The 16,367-nt window shown below is 47.7% G+C and overlaps 2 protein-coding genes across 4 annotated transcripts; one reads left to right on the forward strand and one right to left on the reverse strand.

The window, feature by feature from the left end:
• JTB (jumping translocation breakpoint) lies at positions 1-7,163 on the reverse strand. The gene is made up of 5 exons (XM_083591615.1): positions 6,244-7,163; positions 4,673-4,713; positions 3,387-3,472; positions 2,302-2,381; positions 1-850 (listed from the first exon to the last, which is right to left on the reverse strand). Exons 1-5 carry the CDS (start codon positions 6,369-6,371, stop codon positions 694-696), a joined length of 492 nt encoding a protein of 163 aa, XP_083447741.1. The 5' UTR covers positions 6,372-7,163; the 3' UTR covers positions 1-693.
• A 1,871-nt stretch (positions 7,164-9,034) lies between these two features.
• On the forward strand, positions 9,035-15,289 carry LOC310751692 (uncharacterized protein). 3 transcript variants are annotated; one of them, XM_083591177.1, is made up of 3 exons: positions 9,035-9,161; positions 12,249-12,348; positions 12,533-15,289. In XM_083591177.1, the coding sequence occupies exon 3, from the start codon at positions 12,657-12,659 to the stop codon at positions 14,613-14,615; it is 1,959 nt and encodes a 652-aa protein (XP_083447303.1). In that variant the 5' UTR covers positions 9,035-9,161; positions 12,249-12,348; positions 12,533-12,656; the 3' UTR covers positions 14,616-15,289. The 3 variants fall into 3 exon arrangements, with proteins under 3 accessions (XP_083447303.1, XP_083447302.1, XP_083447301.1); XM_083591176.1 differs by having other exon boundaries at positions 9,036-9,169; XM_083591175.1 differs by having other exon boundaries at positions 9,077-9,169; positions 12,249-12,447.
• Positions 15,290-16,367: the final 1,078 nt, after the last annotated feature.

Below are 16,367 nucleotides of genomic sequence, written 5' to 3' on the forward strand. Positions count from 1 at the left end.
TTCGGAAAGCTTCGTCGTGCTTTTAATCACATTGAGGTTTCTTACAGAGGAATCCTGTAGGGACGGCTGTTTAAAATAAGCCACAGTAAAGTTCTGGCGGCACCCCCCACCCCACCCCCAGACAATACACAGGACGGCTTTTTAAAAAAGCCAAAATAGAGCTACATTTTCCACACCCTCAAAATGAAAGGGCTTTGGAACTGCATGAATAAGGGCAGAGATCAGTCACTTTCCTTACAAGATTTAGAGATGCTCACTGGGGTTTCTGGTCTTTAATAAAACAGTGGTATGACTAGGGAGGTGCCGGGCTTGCTCCTTTGAATCCAACACAGTCTAGAGAGGCCGAGGAGTTTGCAACAGATTGAGGCCACGCAGCAAACCAAGTCAGGATGCACCACAGACAATGTGGGGAGCAGAACTGTTCGTCGTACAAGTGCCCAGGGTGTTCAGAAAACAAAGCAAGTTGCCCGTGTTTCAATGCAGCAGTTTCAGTCCAAGTGCCTTTAGGTCCCAGGTGTGCGAAGCAGCATTCCCTAGTGGCCAGAAGTGAAGGAGGGCAAATACTTTCCAATGAGGACGGGGTGCCCGTTCTCTCCTCCACACAGTCCAATGGAAGATTCGTTCCCACCGCTGCCCTCCAACCGCTGCCGCTAGGTTCTGTTCCGAAAAGAGCGGCGAGAGACCCCGGCGCCACTAGATGGATTCTATCTGCTTGCGCACTTTCTCCAAGGCTCTGCGGTCGAGCATGCGCTGCCGACATACCACCAGCAGGGCGAAGACGGCCGCCACGCCCAGCATGGCGCCCTCGAACTTCCAGAAGATGCGAGCTTCCATCTCCATGGAACGGCAGCTGCAAGAAGAAGGCAAGGTGAGCACGATCCTCTGCTGATGGAGACACAGAGGAGGGAGCATGCAGAAGGGAGCGGTGTGCGTTCCCATCCCAAGATGCCCCACACGACACAACAGCGTAAGGGAGACAGGGATGGCTGGAAAGGGGTGTTGGTTAGGCCCTTCACCTGCGAGTCGAAGCACAGAACGCATCAGACAGGTGAGTGAAAACAGGCTGGCTGCTCCCTCTAGTGGCAAACTGAAGAGCCAAGTGCCGTGGCTATGTGACTAAAGGTTGAAAGGGGCAGAGGGACTGAGAATAATAATAATATTTTATTATTTATACCCCGCCCACCTGGCTGGGTTTCTCCAGCCACTCTGGGCAGCTTCCGACAGAATATTAAAATACAAGAACCTATTAAACATTAAAAGCTTCCCTAAACAGGGCTGCCTTCAGATGTCTTCTAAAAGTCTGGTAGTTGTTTTTCTCTTTGACATCTGCTGCGAGGGCGTTCCACAGGGCGGGTGCCACTACCGAGAAGGCCCTCTGCCTGGTTCCCTGTAACTTGGCTTCTCACAGGGAGGGAACAGCCAGAAGGCCCTCGATGCTGGACCTCAGTGTCTGGGCTGAACGATGGGGGTGGAGACGCTCCTTCAGGTATACTGGGCCGAGGCAGTTTAGGGCTTTAAAGGTCAGCACCAATACTTTGAATTGTGCTTGGAAACGTACTGAAACGAGATGAAAGCTAGCTCATGGAAACTCTGGCATTTGCAGAAGAACAAATATTGGGTGGGATCTTCAGGGATTAGTTCCCCCTGCAAAACAAGCCTTCTCAGCAGCCATGGAATGCTGTCTGTCAGGAGGAACAGAAAACCAGCGGGAGGGTAGGAATGGGAGGGAGTATTCCTGACAGACGGGAGATCTGGTTGGCTGTCACCAGGGCAGGGGCATTCAAAAAGGAAAAGAAGAAGAAAAACCTTCTTGCTTCTCAGCTTTCAGACTGCCATGATTCCCCCCTTTAACCCAGAGGCTTACGGAGCCCTTCCTGCTTCAGTAGAAAGTTGTTAGCAGCACATCGTAGAATCGGGGTCCCCGAGGGCCATCAAGTCCAAGCCCCTGCAATGCGGGAATCTCAGCTAAAACATCCATGACAGATCAGTTACAGTAGGGGTTGCAGGCAAGAAGCATTATCAGAGACTTCAGGGACACATCCCAGCCAAGCACAGCCAAGGAGGCTATGAATCAATGATGGTGAGGTGTGTGGTCTGCAGAGCCTTAAGGGCCAGATAAGAGAGGTTTGGAGGGCCGCCTCTCACTGCCAGAGGCTCGCCTTCACTGCCATCCTGTGTACATAACTGATCTGCGACATTAGTAAGCACCCCTTGCTCCAGCAGGATCTGCCGCTGGCCACTGTCAGAGGCAGCACCCCGGGGTGGCATGGCCCGCTGCTCTTCTCCTCACAGTGAGCTCACCTCTTGTATTCGCCCTTCTTGGAAGCGCTGCAGTTGATCTGCTCAATGAAACCCGTCACGCTGCATTCTGGCATCGTTCTCTACAACCGAGAGCACATGTTTCATTAAATAACACAGCTGCCAAGCGCATGCGATTCAGTGCTTCGGAAAAGCTGTTGCAATAACCAACCGGGGAGCTGATCGCTTCTGACCGGGGCATGGGGAATCCACCCCTTCCCCATTCTGGTTTAATAGAATATTGGCTTTGCATCACACAAAGGACCCGGGTTCAACCCGCAATGGCATCTCTGGGGCTGAAAGACAGCCCTGCCTGAACCCCTGGAGTGCTCCTGCCAGTCAGTTTGAAGGCAATAATGAGCTTGATGGACACTGGTCTGAGTCAGTGTTAAGGCAGCTTCCTATTTAAGTTAGCCTTTTATTCAGAATCTTGAGGACTAGCATCTTTATTTTTAAAGGAAGGAATACAGTATAGATCAGTGATAAAAGCATCTGGTTTGTATGCATAAGGTCCCAGGTTCAACCCCTGATATCTGCCTGTAGGGCTAGGAAAGATTCTCCATCTGATACCCTGGACAACCGTGACCTGTCAGTGTAAACCAGGGGTCAGCAACCTTTTTCAGCAGGGGGCCAGTCCACCATCCCTCAGACCATGTGGTGGGCCAGACTATTTTTTTTTGGGGGGGGGGGGAGAACGATTTCCTATGCCCCACAATTAACCCAGAGATGCATTTGAAATAAAAGGACACATTCTATTCATGTAAAAACACGCTGATTCCCAGACTGTCCGTGGGCCGGATTTAGAAGGCGATTGGGCCAGATCTGGCCCCCGGGCCTTAGGTTGCCTACCCCTGGTGTAAACCATACTGAGCTCAGTACTGGCCTTGACATCATTCTACCTTCTGTGTTATTATTGTATTGAAGCTTCTGTGCCCGTTATCTTATTTTGTGGCATTAAACGCTACAGTGGATAAGATATGTTTGAAAGTGGGAACATCAACCTCTTTTGCACATATTTTAGTAAGCAGTAAAGGCGTTTCATTTTTACCCTTGCCCGACTTTTTGTTCCTGTCGGGAGGTTCACTTACCGCCTGAAAACTCTGGCAGGGAGCGCACTGCTGGGTCACCACGAAATCCTCGCTTTGCCAACACGGCGTGGCCCCAGGCAAACTGGCTGCAGGAAGCCAAAGAGGAGATCAGGAGTCAGCTTCAACAAAACAGACACACACAGCTCTTTATGCAGCGCAGAGTTAAGCTACACAACTCACGCTCGCAAGCGGCGGCAGCGGGCACTAACTTGGGTGGCTTTAAAAGAGGCTTAGGCAAATCCATGAAGGAAAATGCTATCAGTGTTTTTACTGGCTAGATAGGCCATTGGCCTGACCCGGCAGAACTGCTCTTAGTTTTCTCCTTCTATCATAAAAATAGAAGTCGTAGGCATCCAATAAAGCTGAACATTGGAAGATTCAGGACCAATCCAGAGCACACAGTTAACCTGCAGAACTTGTTCCCGCAGGAAGCAGAGATAGCCATCAATTTGGATGGCCTCAAAAGAGGATTAGACACATTCATGAAGCTGGACTATAAAGAAGGCTGATAGCCAAAGAATTGGTGCTTTTGAATTTAGGTGCTAGAAGAGACGCTTGAGAGTCCCATGGACTGCAAGAAGATCAAACCTATCCATTCTTAGGGAAATCAGCCCTGAGTGCTCACTGGAAGGACAGATCCTGAAGCTGAGGCTCCAAGACTTTGGCCACCTCAGGAGAAGAGAATACTCCCTGGAAAAGACCCTGATGTTGGGAAAGATGGAGGCCACAAGGAGAAGGGGACGACAGAGGACGAGATGGTTGGACAGTGTTCTTGAAGCTACAAACATGAGTTTGACCAAACATGCGGGAGGCAGTGGCAGACAGGAGTGCCTGGCGTGCTCTGGTCCATGGGGTCACGAAGAGTTGGACACGACTGAACAACTAAACAGCAACAACAAAGGCTATCAATGGCTACTAGTCACAATGGCAACGTTCTGCTTCCACTGTCAGAAGCGGCAATACTTTGGAGCACTAGATGCTAGGAATTTTGAAGGTGAGCAGAGAACTATTGATGTCAGGCTTCCCAGACATCTGGTTGGCTACCGTGAGAACAGGATGATGGACTAGATGGCCCACTGGTCCATTCTGCTGAGCATCATACTCAACAGTGTTTTGAGGAAATTAAGGGCCACACAGCCAAGGAAATGACACGCATTCAGATCTTTTGCAGCACAATTATATCATACCTCTCCCTGCCCTCCACTCCATCTCGGTTCTTCCAGACAAAAAATCAAACTACAAAACAAACTCACATAGCCAAAACAGATACAATTATCCTCTCTCACCTGGGTTTTTCCCATCACTTTCCAAAGCCACTTCAGCCAACCTGGAAACAGGACAGAAAAAGAAAGAGAGAGAGAGAGAACATTGCAGAGAGATTAAAATGATAAAAATGAGAGGTAATGGGGGCAACAGGCTAATCTGTCACTTTAAAGACAATTGTGGGCAGTCCTGGTGGATAAAACCAAAAGCCCGTCTAGTGCAGTTTCTCACAGTGACCAATCTGTTGCTCTAATGAAGTCCACAAGTAGGGCATAAAAGCCACAGCTCTCCCACTAGTTTATCCCCATCATCTGATTAACAGAGTCAGCTCCAGTTAAATTGGTGGAAAAAATAATTAAAGATCACGTTGCAAGATACAAAGAAGAACAAACCTTGGTGAAGAAGAATCAAACAGCTTCCGCAAAAGCACAAGGCTTGAGACTTTGTAGCTTAGAAAAAAGGGGGGGAGCCATTACTTTTAAAAGTGATATCGCACTGTTTTCAATGTATGGTGTGAACATGGTTCCAGGCAAATACATTTAGAGAAATCTTTAGTGTTGGTTGCTGCCTTCAGTAATGCACCTAAGATAAAATCTCTCTTGTTAGGTGCAGATGGTCATTTTCCTCTCGTTTTGTTTCTTAGACACGACTTGCAGCAGAGCATCAGACGCTTAACCTTAATGTTGTAAGCCAAAAATGGCTTATCTTCTGAGTTAAAAGGGATCCCTGACCATTAGGTCCAGTCGCGGACGACTCTGGGGTTGCGGCGCTCATCTCGCTTTATTGGCCGAGGGAGCCAGCGTACAGCATGTGGCCAGCATGACTAAGCCGCTTCTGGCAAACCAGAGCAGCGCACGAAAACGCCATTTACCTTCCCGCTGGAGCGGTACCTATTTATCTACTTGCACTTTGACGTGCTTTCGGACTGCTAGGTTGGCAGGAGCAGGGACTGAGCAACGGGAGCTCACCCCATCACGGGGATTCGAACCGCCGACCTTCTGATCGGCAAGCCATAGGCTCTGCGGTTTAACCCACAGCGCCATCCACGTCCCATTATCTTCTGAGTTACGCCAATACAACTCGAGAGTCAAGAGGAGTTAGGAGTCCATTGTTGTTTACTGCAAAGCAATAGGTTACAGTCGAATCTTTTCGCAAAACTGCAACCCCGCCCCAGAGTCAGGGCGATGGTATTTATCCCTGCATTGCCAGGGATTGGACTAGATGAATCCCAGAGACCCTTCCAACTCTATAATTCTATTATTATTTGTTTATCAAATTCTTCTCCCAGAATTACATTTTCCAGAGCTCCCAAAGAAGAGAGAGTGCTTGCTAAACCACTCCGGGAATTGTAGCTGGGCGGGGGGGGGGGGGGAATAGGCGAGTCACCTAAGGGCTCTCAACACCCTTAGCAAACTACATCTCCCAGAATTCTTTGCGGGGAAACCATATAAAATGGTATAAAAGCGATTTAAAGGTACAGTGTGGACTCACCCTTGCGGCGCTCAGGTGACCACCATTCACTTGGAAGCCCCACTTTCCCCTTCCCCAAAAATGCCCGAGGCCCTCCACCCACCCTTAGCCCCTCATAACTTACCCGGGGGCAGCAACGACGAAGCCCACAAGCGCAGCTATAGCCAGGCGCCATCTTGGCCCCATCATTGTTATGAGGCGGGGCTTCCTGGCACCTACTTCCGCCTCACTCATAACGCTCACGCGGCGCATTTTGGGAAGAAGGTTGTTGTTTGCCCCTTACGCACGCACTGCGCACGCGCGGGCCGATTCCGGGGAGGGGAGGAGTTCTGCCCCGAAGAGGTTTCAGCCCACAGTCTCTATGATGCCTCTACCGTGATTTCCGGTGCTCTGCCGCAGCTGGGAGGAGCCGCCATGTGCGGGGCAAAGAGTGGTTGTTGGGAGTTTGTAGGAAAGGGTTGGGAAGTGAAATGATGAGTGACGAGGACGAGACACTTTCTTTTGCTGTGGGGGTTTCAAATAATCAGGTCCTCTAACCTTGCGCCTAGGGAGCGTAAAAACTTTAGAACCTTTTTTTAATGGATGCAACCACAGCAGCTATAACTTTAATAGCAAAAAACTGGAAAGGTGACTCAATCCCCACAAAAATTGACTGGCAAGGGAAGTTGATAGAATATTTAGAACTTGCAAAAATAAATGGGAGAATAAGAGGAAACTCAAATCAGAAAGTGATTAAAGATTGGACAATATTTAAAGAATATCTTAGAAAGCGCTGTGACAATGCAAATCTCCTGACAGATTTAGAATGAATCTTGAATTACAAGGAAATTATAAAAGCAAAAATTTCTCTTGGTATGTAACAGGAAAAAACAACAAGAAGTCTGTATAGACCAACAATGCGTAAAAAATACAATGAGGTGAATCGGAAGTCAGTGTGTGTAATGTTAAACGATATGTTGTTACCGTTAGTGTCTATGGTTTGTTTGTGTTGCTTTTTGGTTTATGTTTTATGTAAATTGTTTTGCAATAAATGAATTAAACCAGGCATCCCAAACTCGGCCCTCCAGATGTTTTAGGACTTCTTCTTCTTCTTCTTTGGCGATCACTCATAGCTGAGTAAGATTGTCTTCCATGAACACGGTTTTAATAATGAGTCCGTAAGTGACTGTGGAGGCCAATTCTGGATCCACACGTCCTTCCACAGTGGGGACATTGGTTCCCTGGCGGGAGTTGATCACGGTGTGGATTTGCCAAGCGTGCCTTCCTCTTAGCACATTTCTCCCTTGTGTCCTGAGTTTGAGTGTCTTCAAAGCCCATGACACCTTTGGTAAAGGCTGTTCTCCAACTGGAGTGCTTGCAGGCCAGTGTTTCCCGGTTGTCAGTGTTTATACTACATTTTTTAAGGTTTGCCTTGAGACAGTCAACTTGGGACTACAACTTCCATCCTCCCTAGCTAACAGGACCAGTGCTCAGGGATGATGGGAATTGTAGTCCCAAAAACATCTGGAGGGCCGGATCTGCCTGCAGATCTGCAGGTGCGACCTTCTTGAAATGGCTCCTCCCACGAGGGAGACAGAGGGACAGGTAAAAGGAAAAAGGCGGGAGAAAGGAGACTGGAAACCCCTCCAAATATACAGTGAAACTGGTTTAACTTGCCAAGTTAAGTCTTGTGTGTGGAGGCATGATATACTTGTGAAGCCTAGAAACTGGAGGTTGTAAATCAGGCATAGGCAAACTCAGCCATCCTGATGTTTTTGGGACTACAATTCCCATCATACCTGACCACTAGTCATGTTAGCTAGGGATCATGGGAATTGTAGTCCCAAACCATCTGGAGGGCCAAGTTTACCTATGCCTGTTGTAAATCCACCCTTTTAGATAATGCTAAAGTGGAATTAAGATTGCCGGAAGAAATATCAACAACTTCAGATATGCAGATGACACAACCCTGATGGCAGAAAGTGAGGAGGAATTAAAGAACCTTTTAATGAGGATGAAAGAGGAGAGCACAAAATATGGTTTGAAGCTCAACATCAAAAAAAAGGAAGATCATGGCCACTGGGCCCATCACCTCCTGGCAAATACTGTAGAAGTAGAAGAAATGGAGGCAGTGAGAGATTTTACTTTCTTGGGCTCCATGATCACTGCAGATGGTGACAGCAGCCACGAAATTAAAAGACGCCTGCTTCTTGGAAGAAAAGCGATGAGAAACCTAGACAGCACCTTAAAAAGCAGAGACATCACCTTGCCAACAAAGGTCCGTATAGTTCAAGCTATGGTTTTCCCAGTAGTGATGTATGGAAGTGAGAGCTGGACCAGAAAGAAGGCTGATCGCCAAAGAATGAATGCTTTTGAATTATGGTGCTGGAGGAGACTCTTGAGAGTCCCATGGACTGCAAGAAGATCAAACCTCTCCATTCTGAAGGAAATCAGCCCTGAGTGCTCACTGGAAGGACAGATCCTGAAGCTGAGGCTCCAATACTTTGGCCACCTCATGAGAAGAGAAGACTCCCTGGAAAAGACCCTGATGTTGGGAAAGATGGAGGGCACAAGGAGAAGGGGACAACAGAGGACAAGATGGTGGGACAGTGTTCTCAAAGCTACCAGCATGAGTTTGACCAAACTGCAGGAGGCAGTGGAAGACAGGAGGGCCTGGCGTGCTCGGGTCCAGGGGGTCAGGAAGATGCGGACACGACTAAACGACAACAAAAGTGGACTGAATATAGAAGTAAGGAAAGCAAACCACGGTTAGGTGTTGTTTCCCTTGGGCCCATCACGTTCTGCAAGCTGTGCATCCTCAGCACCTTCTGAAATGGCCATTCTTCCGCCGGGGACTTTTCTCACTCCGCCCGCGACTTATTTCACGCCGCTTTCCTTTCCCCCACTTCCGACGTCGAAGCGGACGCTGCGCCTCTGGAGTCGCGCTGAAATGACGTGTCGGAGAGGCGGCGCTGCGAGGGCGCGGGGTCCTCTTCTTGCACGTGGCGGCGGTGGCGGCGGAGGAGGGTGTGACAATGGCGCCTCTAACGGCGGGTGGCGGAGGCGGGCAGGTGGGTGGGTCTGCGTCGGGCCCGGGGCTGGTGGTGAAGAAGGGCTGGCTGGAGCCCCGGCTTGGCTGGGGAGGCGGGAGTGGGAAGGGCCAGCTGCCCCTCCCCCCAAATCAATAAAGATCAATAAAAATACGTAGCAGACAGAGGTTCTGCCCTCCAAAAAGTAATCCTGGCTACGATCATGCGGGGCAGGGGCGATGAAGAGGTGGAGGGATGGGTTGCCAGAAAAATACAGGGCAGGGAGGTGCGGTCCGGGGAGGGGACATGACATTACAGTGTCGTATAAGCTAAACAAGCTATAGTTTAGGGCCCCACTATCTTGGGCCGCCCCCCCAAAAAATTGTGAGTCTTTGTAAATTGTGTTTCTAAAGGAACTTTTGTGATTGCCAAATGCCAATGGGTTTGCATTACTAAATTCGTTATGCATAAAACATCATTTTAATAAAAAAAATAAAAATTCATTCCAGTAGCACCTTAAGAGACCAACTAAGTTCATTATCGGTATGAGCTTTCGTGTGCTACTGGAAGGAATTTTTATTTATTTATTTTTGTTTTGACTGCGGCAGACCAACACGGCTACCTACCTGTAACTGCAGCGGTACCTCAGGTTACAGACGCTTCAGGTTACAGACTCCGCTAACCCAGAAATTTTACCTCGGGTTAAGAACTTTGCTTCAGGATGAGAACAGAAATCGTGGCAGCGCAGCAGTAGCAGGAGGCCCCATTAGCTAAAGTGGTGCTTCAGATTGAGAACAGTTTCAGGTTAAGAATGGACCTCTGGAACGAATTAAGTACTTAACCCGAGGTACCACTGTACATCATTTTAAGTTAGAGCTTAATAATTATTTCACTATTAATATACTACTTCTTAATTGTATTTCACTATTCATATACTTATTCTTAATTGTATGTCAGTTCAGCAGTTACTTTGATAAAATATATATTGTGTTATGTGCAAATGGCTTTAGATACCTGTTAGGTCCATAAATTACCATATAGCATATATTCAACACAAAAAAAAGAGCGACAATTTGTTGTTGACAAAGGACAGCTGGACATAAAGGGCCCCATTACCTTCAGTAGCTTAGGGCCTCATCAAACCTAAATCTCGCCCTGATTCCACCCCACCCCCCGCAAAAAAAATCTGGTGTTGAAGTGACTTCAAAGCAACCCGTTACAATCCACTGCAGCCTAACACGATGGCCCCTCCGGGATTTGTCACAGCACATAGACGTGGATTTGTCAATCTGCCTGCACTTGGCTACCCAGAGCTTAAATACATGACCTTTCACACACCCTTTCAGACACTGCATTTGGAGGGGATCCCTAACTTGGCGGAGAAAAGAAAGCTGAAGTACAGGACAAAACTATCCATACAGGACGCAGCGTTTTACATTGAAATACGGGACAATCCTGTATTGTACAGGACAGAGAGGGAGGTGGGCTTCTTTGCCTTGCCCTACCCCAGTGCCTCTCCACTTGGGAATTGGAAGGGTGATGGGCTAGGGTGCTAAGACCAGCCTGGCCAAGGCAGGTGGTGTTCAGTAGCTTGGTTTTTTTGGGGGGGTGCATTGATAGCGGAAGAGAGGTTGGCAGTAGAATGGGGTTTGCCCCTATGTGTGGCATTACCTAGAGGACAGCTACAACTTATAAGGGGGATCATCAGTAGCTGGGGAGGAGTTGGGGGGTGCATGCCAATGCTGTACCACCAAGTGGCAGACGGCCCTAAACGGCCTTGGTCCAGTATACCTGAAGGAGCGTCTCCACCCCCATCTTTCAGCCTTGACACTGAGGTCCAGTGTCGAGGGCCTTCTGGGGGTTCCCTCGCTGCTAGAAGCCAAGTTACAGGGAACCAGGCAGAAGGCCTTCTCGGTGGTGGCACCCGCCCTGTGGAATGCCCTCCCACCAGATGTCAAAGAGAAAAACAACTACCAGACTTTTAGAAGACATCTGAAGGCAGCCCTCTTTAGGGAAGCTTTTAATGTTTTTAATAGGTTATTGTGTTTTAGCGTTCTGTTGGAAGCCGCCCAGAGTGTCTGGGGAAACCCAACCAGATGGGCGGGGTATAAATAATAAATTATGATGGTAATGATGATGATACGTTGCCTCGTTGTTGCCCAAGGTAAGTGTGTAGCAAGGCAAGTTTAGGTCCACAGCATTGTGCGTGAGGTGGTGGTGGTGTATTTGAATATGTCTCTGTCTAGAACCAAGTTTGTTTTGATCGGCATGTGTGTATGTCAGAGCTTTCCAAACTGTGTGTCGCGACACTTTAGTGTGTCGGCTGCAGTGTGTAGGTGTGTTGCGTGAATGCTCCCTGTGAGAGGGGTTTGTTTAACCTCCAGTTTGCTAGTAAAACTGATTCACTGTGTCACAAAATGAAGCACATCTAAAAAGTGTGTCACCAACATGAAAAGTGTGGAAAGCTGTGGTGCAGGCCCTTTAGCTGAATGACAGGTCGTGTTTTTTATGCTGTTGTCACTGGATTGTGGAATGCCCTTCCCTTTGCCATACACGAAGAAGCAGCCATCATTTGGTTCACAAGTCTTGCGAAAGCTTCTTTTTGGCCAGGCTTTCCCAGACCCATAAGACTGGACTCTGTTTTACATGTGTGAATCCTCTGGATTTCTCTTTTATTTGATTGTATGTGCCTTTGTAGGGACGCGGGTGGCGCTGTGGGTTAAACCACAGAGCCTAGGACTTGCCGATCAGAAGGTCGGCAGTTCCAATCCCCGTGATGGGATGAGCTCCCATTGCTTGGTCCCTGCTCCTGCCAACCTAGCAGTTCGAAAGCACACCAGTGCAAGTAGATAAATAGGTACCGCTCTGGCGGGAAGGTAAACGGTGTTTCCGTGCGCTGCTCTGGTTCGCCAGAAGCGGCTTAGTCATGCTGGCCACATGACCCGGAAGCTGTACGCCGGCTCCCTCGGCCAATAAAGCGAGATGAGCGCCACAACTCCGGAGTCGGCCATTACTGGACCTAATGGTCAGGGGTCCCTTTACCTTTATGTGCCTTTCTATTGCTGTTTTATAGGTTTTTAGGTCCCCCCCCCTTTTAAAATTATGTATTTGGTTTCTTTAGGCCAGGCGTCCTCACCCTTGGATCCCTAGATGTGCTGGGAAGAAGCGAATTTGTACCCTTCAAAGCTCTACACAAGACCATGCACCAGCCTTCCTCACAGGTTTGCTCCCTTACCCATCCACATCACAGTGAATGCTTTGGTGAAAGGGTGGGATATAAAAGTGAAAAATAATACTACACATCTGAATTCTTTATAAAGGTACCCAATAGAGGGTTCTAGTCTTTTTCCTGAAGGATACATGAATTGCTCAGTAAGTAATTTTCTGTCTTGTATTCTTTTGTAGGGCTCTTCGCTCTGTTATAGGAGGCAATGCTGTACGATGTTAACTTCCAGTTCCAAGTTCTGTTTAGTCTTTCGCCACCTTTCTTAACGGTTTTATCTGCGTTCTGTGCTTCTTACGTGACAAAATGCCGAAAAGAAAATGTAGATTTTCTGTCGAGCTACAGAGGAAGTATACCTGTTTCAGAAGAGGTAGAGATGACTTCGAAGGCGAATGCCTGGTATGTAGACCGGGTACGTTCGTCTCTGTGGCACATAAAGGAGGACGCGACCTGCAATCGCACATGGACTCCGAGAAACACAAAATGGCAATTCGAGGAGAAGCTTCTTCAGCAAAATTGGCAAACGTTTTGGTAAAACCCTGTAACAGCAAATGGGAAGATGAAGTGACGGCAGCAGAAGGGACTTTCGCTTTTCACACCGTCAAACACCACCACAGTTATAACGTGATGACATGCACTTCAGGCCTCTTGAAGACAATGTTCCCGGATTCTGATATTGCAAGGAAGTTTTCAAGTGCAAAAACCAAGACAGAGGCAATTGTAAATTCTGTATTGGCTCCCGATTGTTTGGAAAACGTTCTGAGAAGCCTTGAAGAAAACGAAATAGGTTATTGTGGCGTTTCTACTGACGCGAGTAACCACGGTCCGGTCAAGGTGGTTGCAATAGTTATTCAGTATTTTGACTGGAAAAGTGGCGGTTTGCAGTCCAAAATAATTGAAATGAAAAGCCAACCCAACGAGAGTGCAGATACAATCTTTTCATACGTGAAGGAAACTCTGGAGAGTAAAGGACTGCTAAAGAAATGCATAGCGTTCACAGGTGACAACTGCAACACAATGTTTGGAGGGACACAGCAGGATTCAGAAGGAAGAAGTGTGTTTGCAAAGTCGAAGAGTGAGCTGGATAACAAAACTTCCATTGGTGTGGGATGTCCGGCACACATTTTGAATAACTGTGTCCATCAGGCAGCAGACACATTGGATGTCGACGTTGAGAGCATCATTTTCAAGATATACCAGTACTTTCATATCTATAGAGTCCAGACGGAGCAGTTAAAGGAGTACTGTGAATTTGTGGACACGGAATACAAAAAGCTGCTGTCTCACAGCAAAACACGCTGGTTGTCGTCCTTTCAAGGCATCACTAGACTCATTAATGTGTTTCCAGCTGTCAAGGCATTTTTCCTCTCGCAAAATAAACCGCCAACAGTGTTGCAGGAGTTTTTTGAGCATGAGCTTAGCGAGGCTTACTTATTGCACCTGCAGTCTCTGATGAGTATGTTTCACTCCTACGTTTTAGAACTCGAAAGGGAGAATAATTCGGTCGTGGAGATTCTGCAAGTTCTGCTTTGTGTCCAGAACATGCTAGCTGAACGCAGGAGCAACAGCTTCATGTCCCTGAAGGTCAAGAGCCTTCTGAAAGAGAAGCGTGAGGCGGGTCTCGGCATGGAGTGTGACAAATTCTGCGCAGAGGTTAATAGCTTCTATGACAGCTGCATAGAGTATCTGGAAAAATGGATGGAGCCCATGAAGGAGTTTTCATGCTTCATGTGGATGTCTCTTAGTGAGTCGCTAGAGTGGGACAAAGTAGGACCTTCCATAAAGTATCTCCTGGACAGGGATGTGTCCATAGATGAGGGGAAGTGCTTTGATCAATTCTGCAACCTCGAGAAGTTTGTGGATCAGTTTAAAGGCGACGACGAGTTCATTAAGCTCCAGGCACACCAGAAATGGACCAAGTACTTTGAGACTTCCAAAAACGTTATGTGCCACTCGGAACTTTTGAAGATGGCCCAGGGTTTTTTTGCCCTCGCGTCGCATCCTGCAAACGCGGGGTTCTCTTTCTCTCTGAGCAAAGAGAGAGGCAACCTATCCTTGGACTCGCTGCGAAGTATGGTGCTACTGCAATATAATTATAAGCACGTTACTTGCAAGGAATTTCACGCCTATCTCTTAGGCAATAAGCAGCTGTTGAACAAGATCAGATCTACGGAGAAATACGCTTGGGCCAAACAGCGTCGGACAGAAGAACGAAGTGCCTCTGAAAGTGTTTCAGGAATTTCATACAGCGTACCGATGTATTGAAACACATGTTCTATTTTTTTATTGTAATTTGAGCACATTTACTTTCACAATTGCTTACGTATTCGATTATAACCACTTCGATCGTTTGTATTACTATTATTTTAAAATGAGAGTCGTCATAGCGATCCGTAGTTAAAGATAGAAGTCGGAAAATGTGTATTCTTTTTCGCTCTTCAAAATATGGTATCCCTCTGTATCTTTGTCGTTTCTGTATACATTAGCAGGAGATGCTTCCCCAAGATGGCCGTCCCAGCTCAGATTGACTAGGGCTAGTTTGTTTATTTGAAATAATAGAGTGAGAGAAGGGGGGCAGGGTGTGGTTGATTGCCTTTGGTTAACTGCAGTGAGATTTGTTTGCATGTTTGGAGTTGGGAGGAGGAGGAAGAAGAAGAGAAGCAGTTTGGATTTGATATCCCGCTTTATCACTACCCTAAGGAGTCTCAAAGCGGCTAACATTCTCCTTTCCCTTCCTCCCCCACAACAAACACTCTGTGAGGTGAGTGGGGCTGAGAGACTTCAGAGAAGTGTGTCTAGCCCAAGGTCACCCAGCAGCTGCATGTGGAGGAGCGGAGACGCGAACCCGGTTCACCAGATTATAAGTCCACCGCTCTTAACCACTACACCACACTGGCTCTGGATGGATTGTTGGGTCAAGTAAAGCACATTGATTTGTATGGTGTTGGTGGATCCTTGTTGACTATGGCTAGTTTTTAAACGCTGCACCGATAACTAGTTTGGGCCAAGACTTCAAAACGCAGCAGGCAAAATAGCTGCCTTAAACAGCTGTTGTTTACAGTGGTACCTCGGGTTACATATGCTTCAGGTTACAGACGCTTCAGGTTACAGACTCCACTAACCCAGAAATAGTGCTTCAGGTTAAGAACTTTGCTTCAGGATGAGAACAGAAATCGTGTTGCGGCAGCGGGAGGCCCCATTAGCTAAAGTGGTGCTTCAGGTTAAGAACAGTTTCAGGTTAAGAACGGACCTCCGGAATGAATTAAGTTCTTAACCCGAGGTACCACTGTACAAGCATTCTCTGCTTGGCGAAATGGTCTCTATAAGTTGTCTCGTGCAGAAACTGCCTGGATATTAAGATCTGCAGCACAAGGCCTCCTGTAGCATCAGGTCAGGCTGGGAAAAGACGTCCTGCTGTTGTTAACTTTGCTGTCTGGTCTTTGACCATAATAAAGAATGATTGATTGTCCTAGCCCCTGTCTGAAGCATCAAAGAGATGCTACTAGTCAGTGTAGAAGATTCAGAGCAAGATGGACCAATGGCCCGATTCAGTAGGGGGCAATTGCTATGCCCCTCTTTAAATCAGCCCTTTATTCACTCAGAACCACGTGGACTACAATCATACTACAGTGGTACCTCGGGTTACATACACTTCGGGTTACATACGCTTCAGGTTACAGACTCCGCTAACCCAGAAATAGTACCTCAGGTTAAGAACTTTACTTCAGGAGGAGAACAGAAATCGCGTGGCAGCAGCGGGAGGCCCCATTAGCTAAAGTGGTGCTTCAGGTTAAGAACGGACCTCCAGAACGAATTAAGTACTTAACCCGAGGTACCACTGTATTATATCTGAGGGCAGGGCTGGAGCTGAGTGGTAGGTTATCTGCTTTGCATGCAGAAAGTCCCGGGTTCGATTCCCAACGGCATCTGCGGGTAGGGCTGGGAAGATCCCCTTCCTGAAACCCCGGAGAGCTGCTGCCAGTCAGTGTAGACAGTACTGAGCTAGGCGAACCAGTG

The sequence above is a fragment of the Podarcis filfolensis genome (assembly GCF_964270895.1).
Source record: "Podarcis filfolensis genome assembly, chromosome: 16".
NCBI classification, from domain to species: domain Eukaryota; kingdom Metazoa; phylum Chordata; class Lepidosauria; order Squamata; family Lacertidae; genus Podarcis; species Podarcis filfolensis.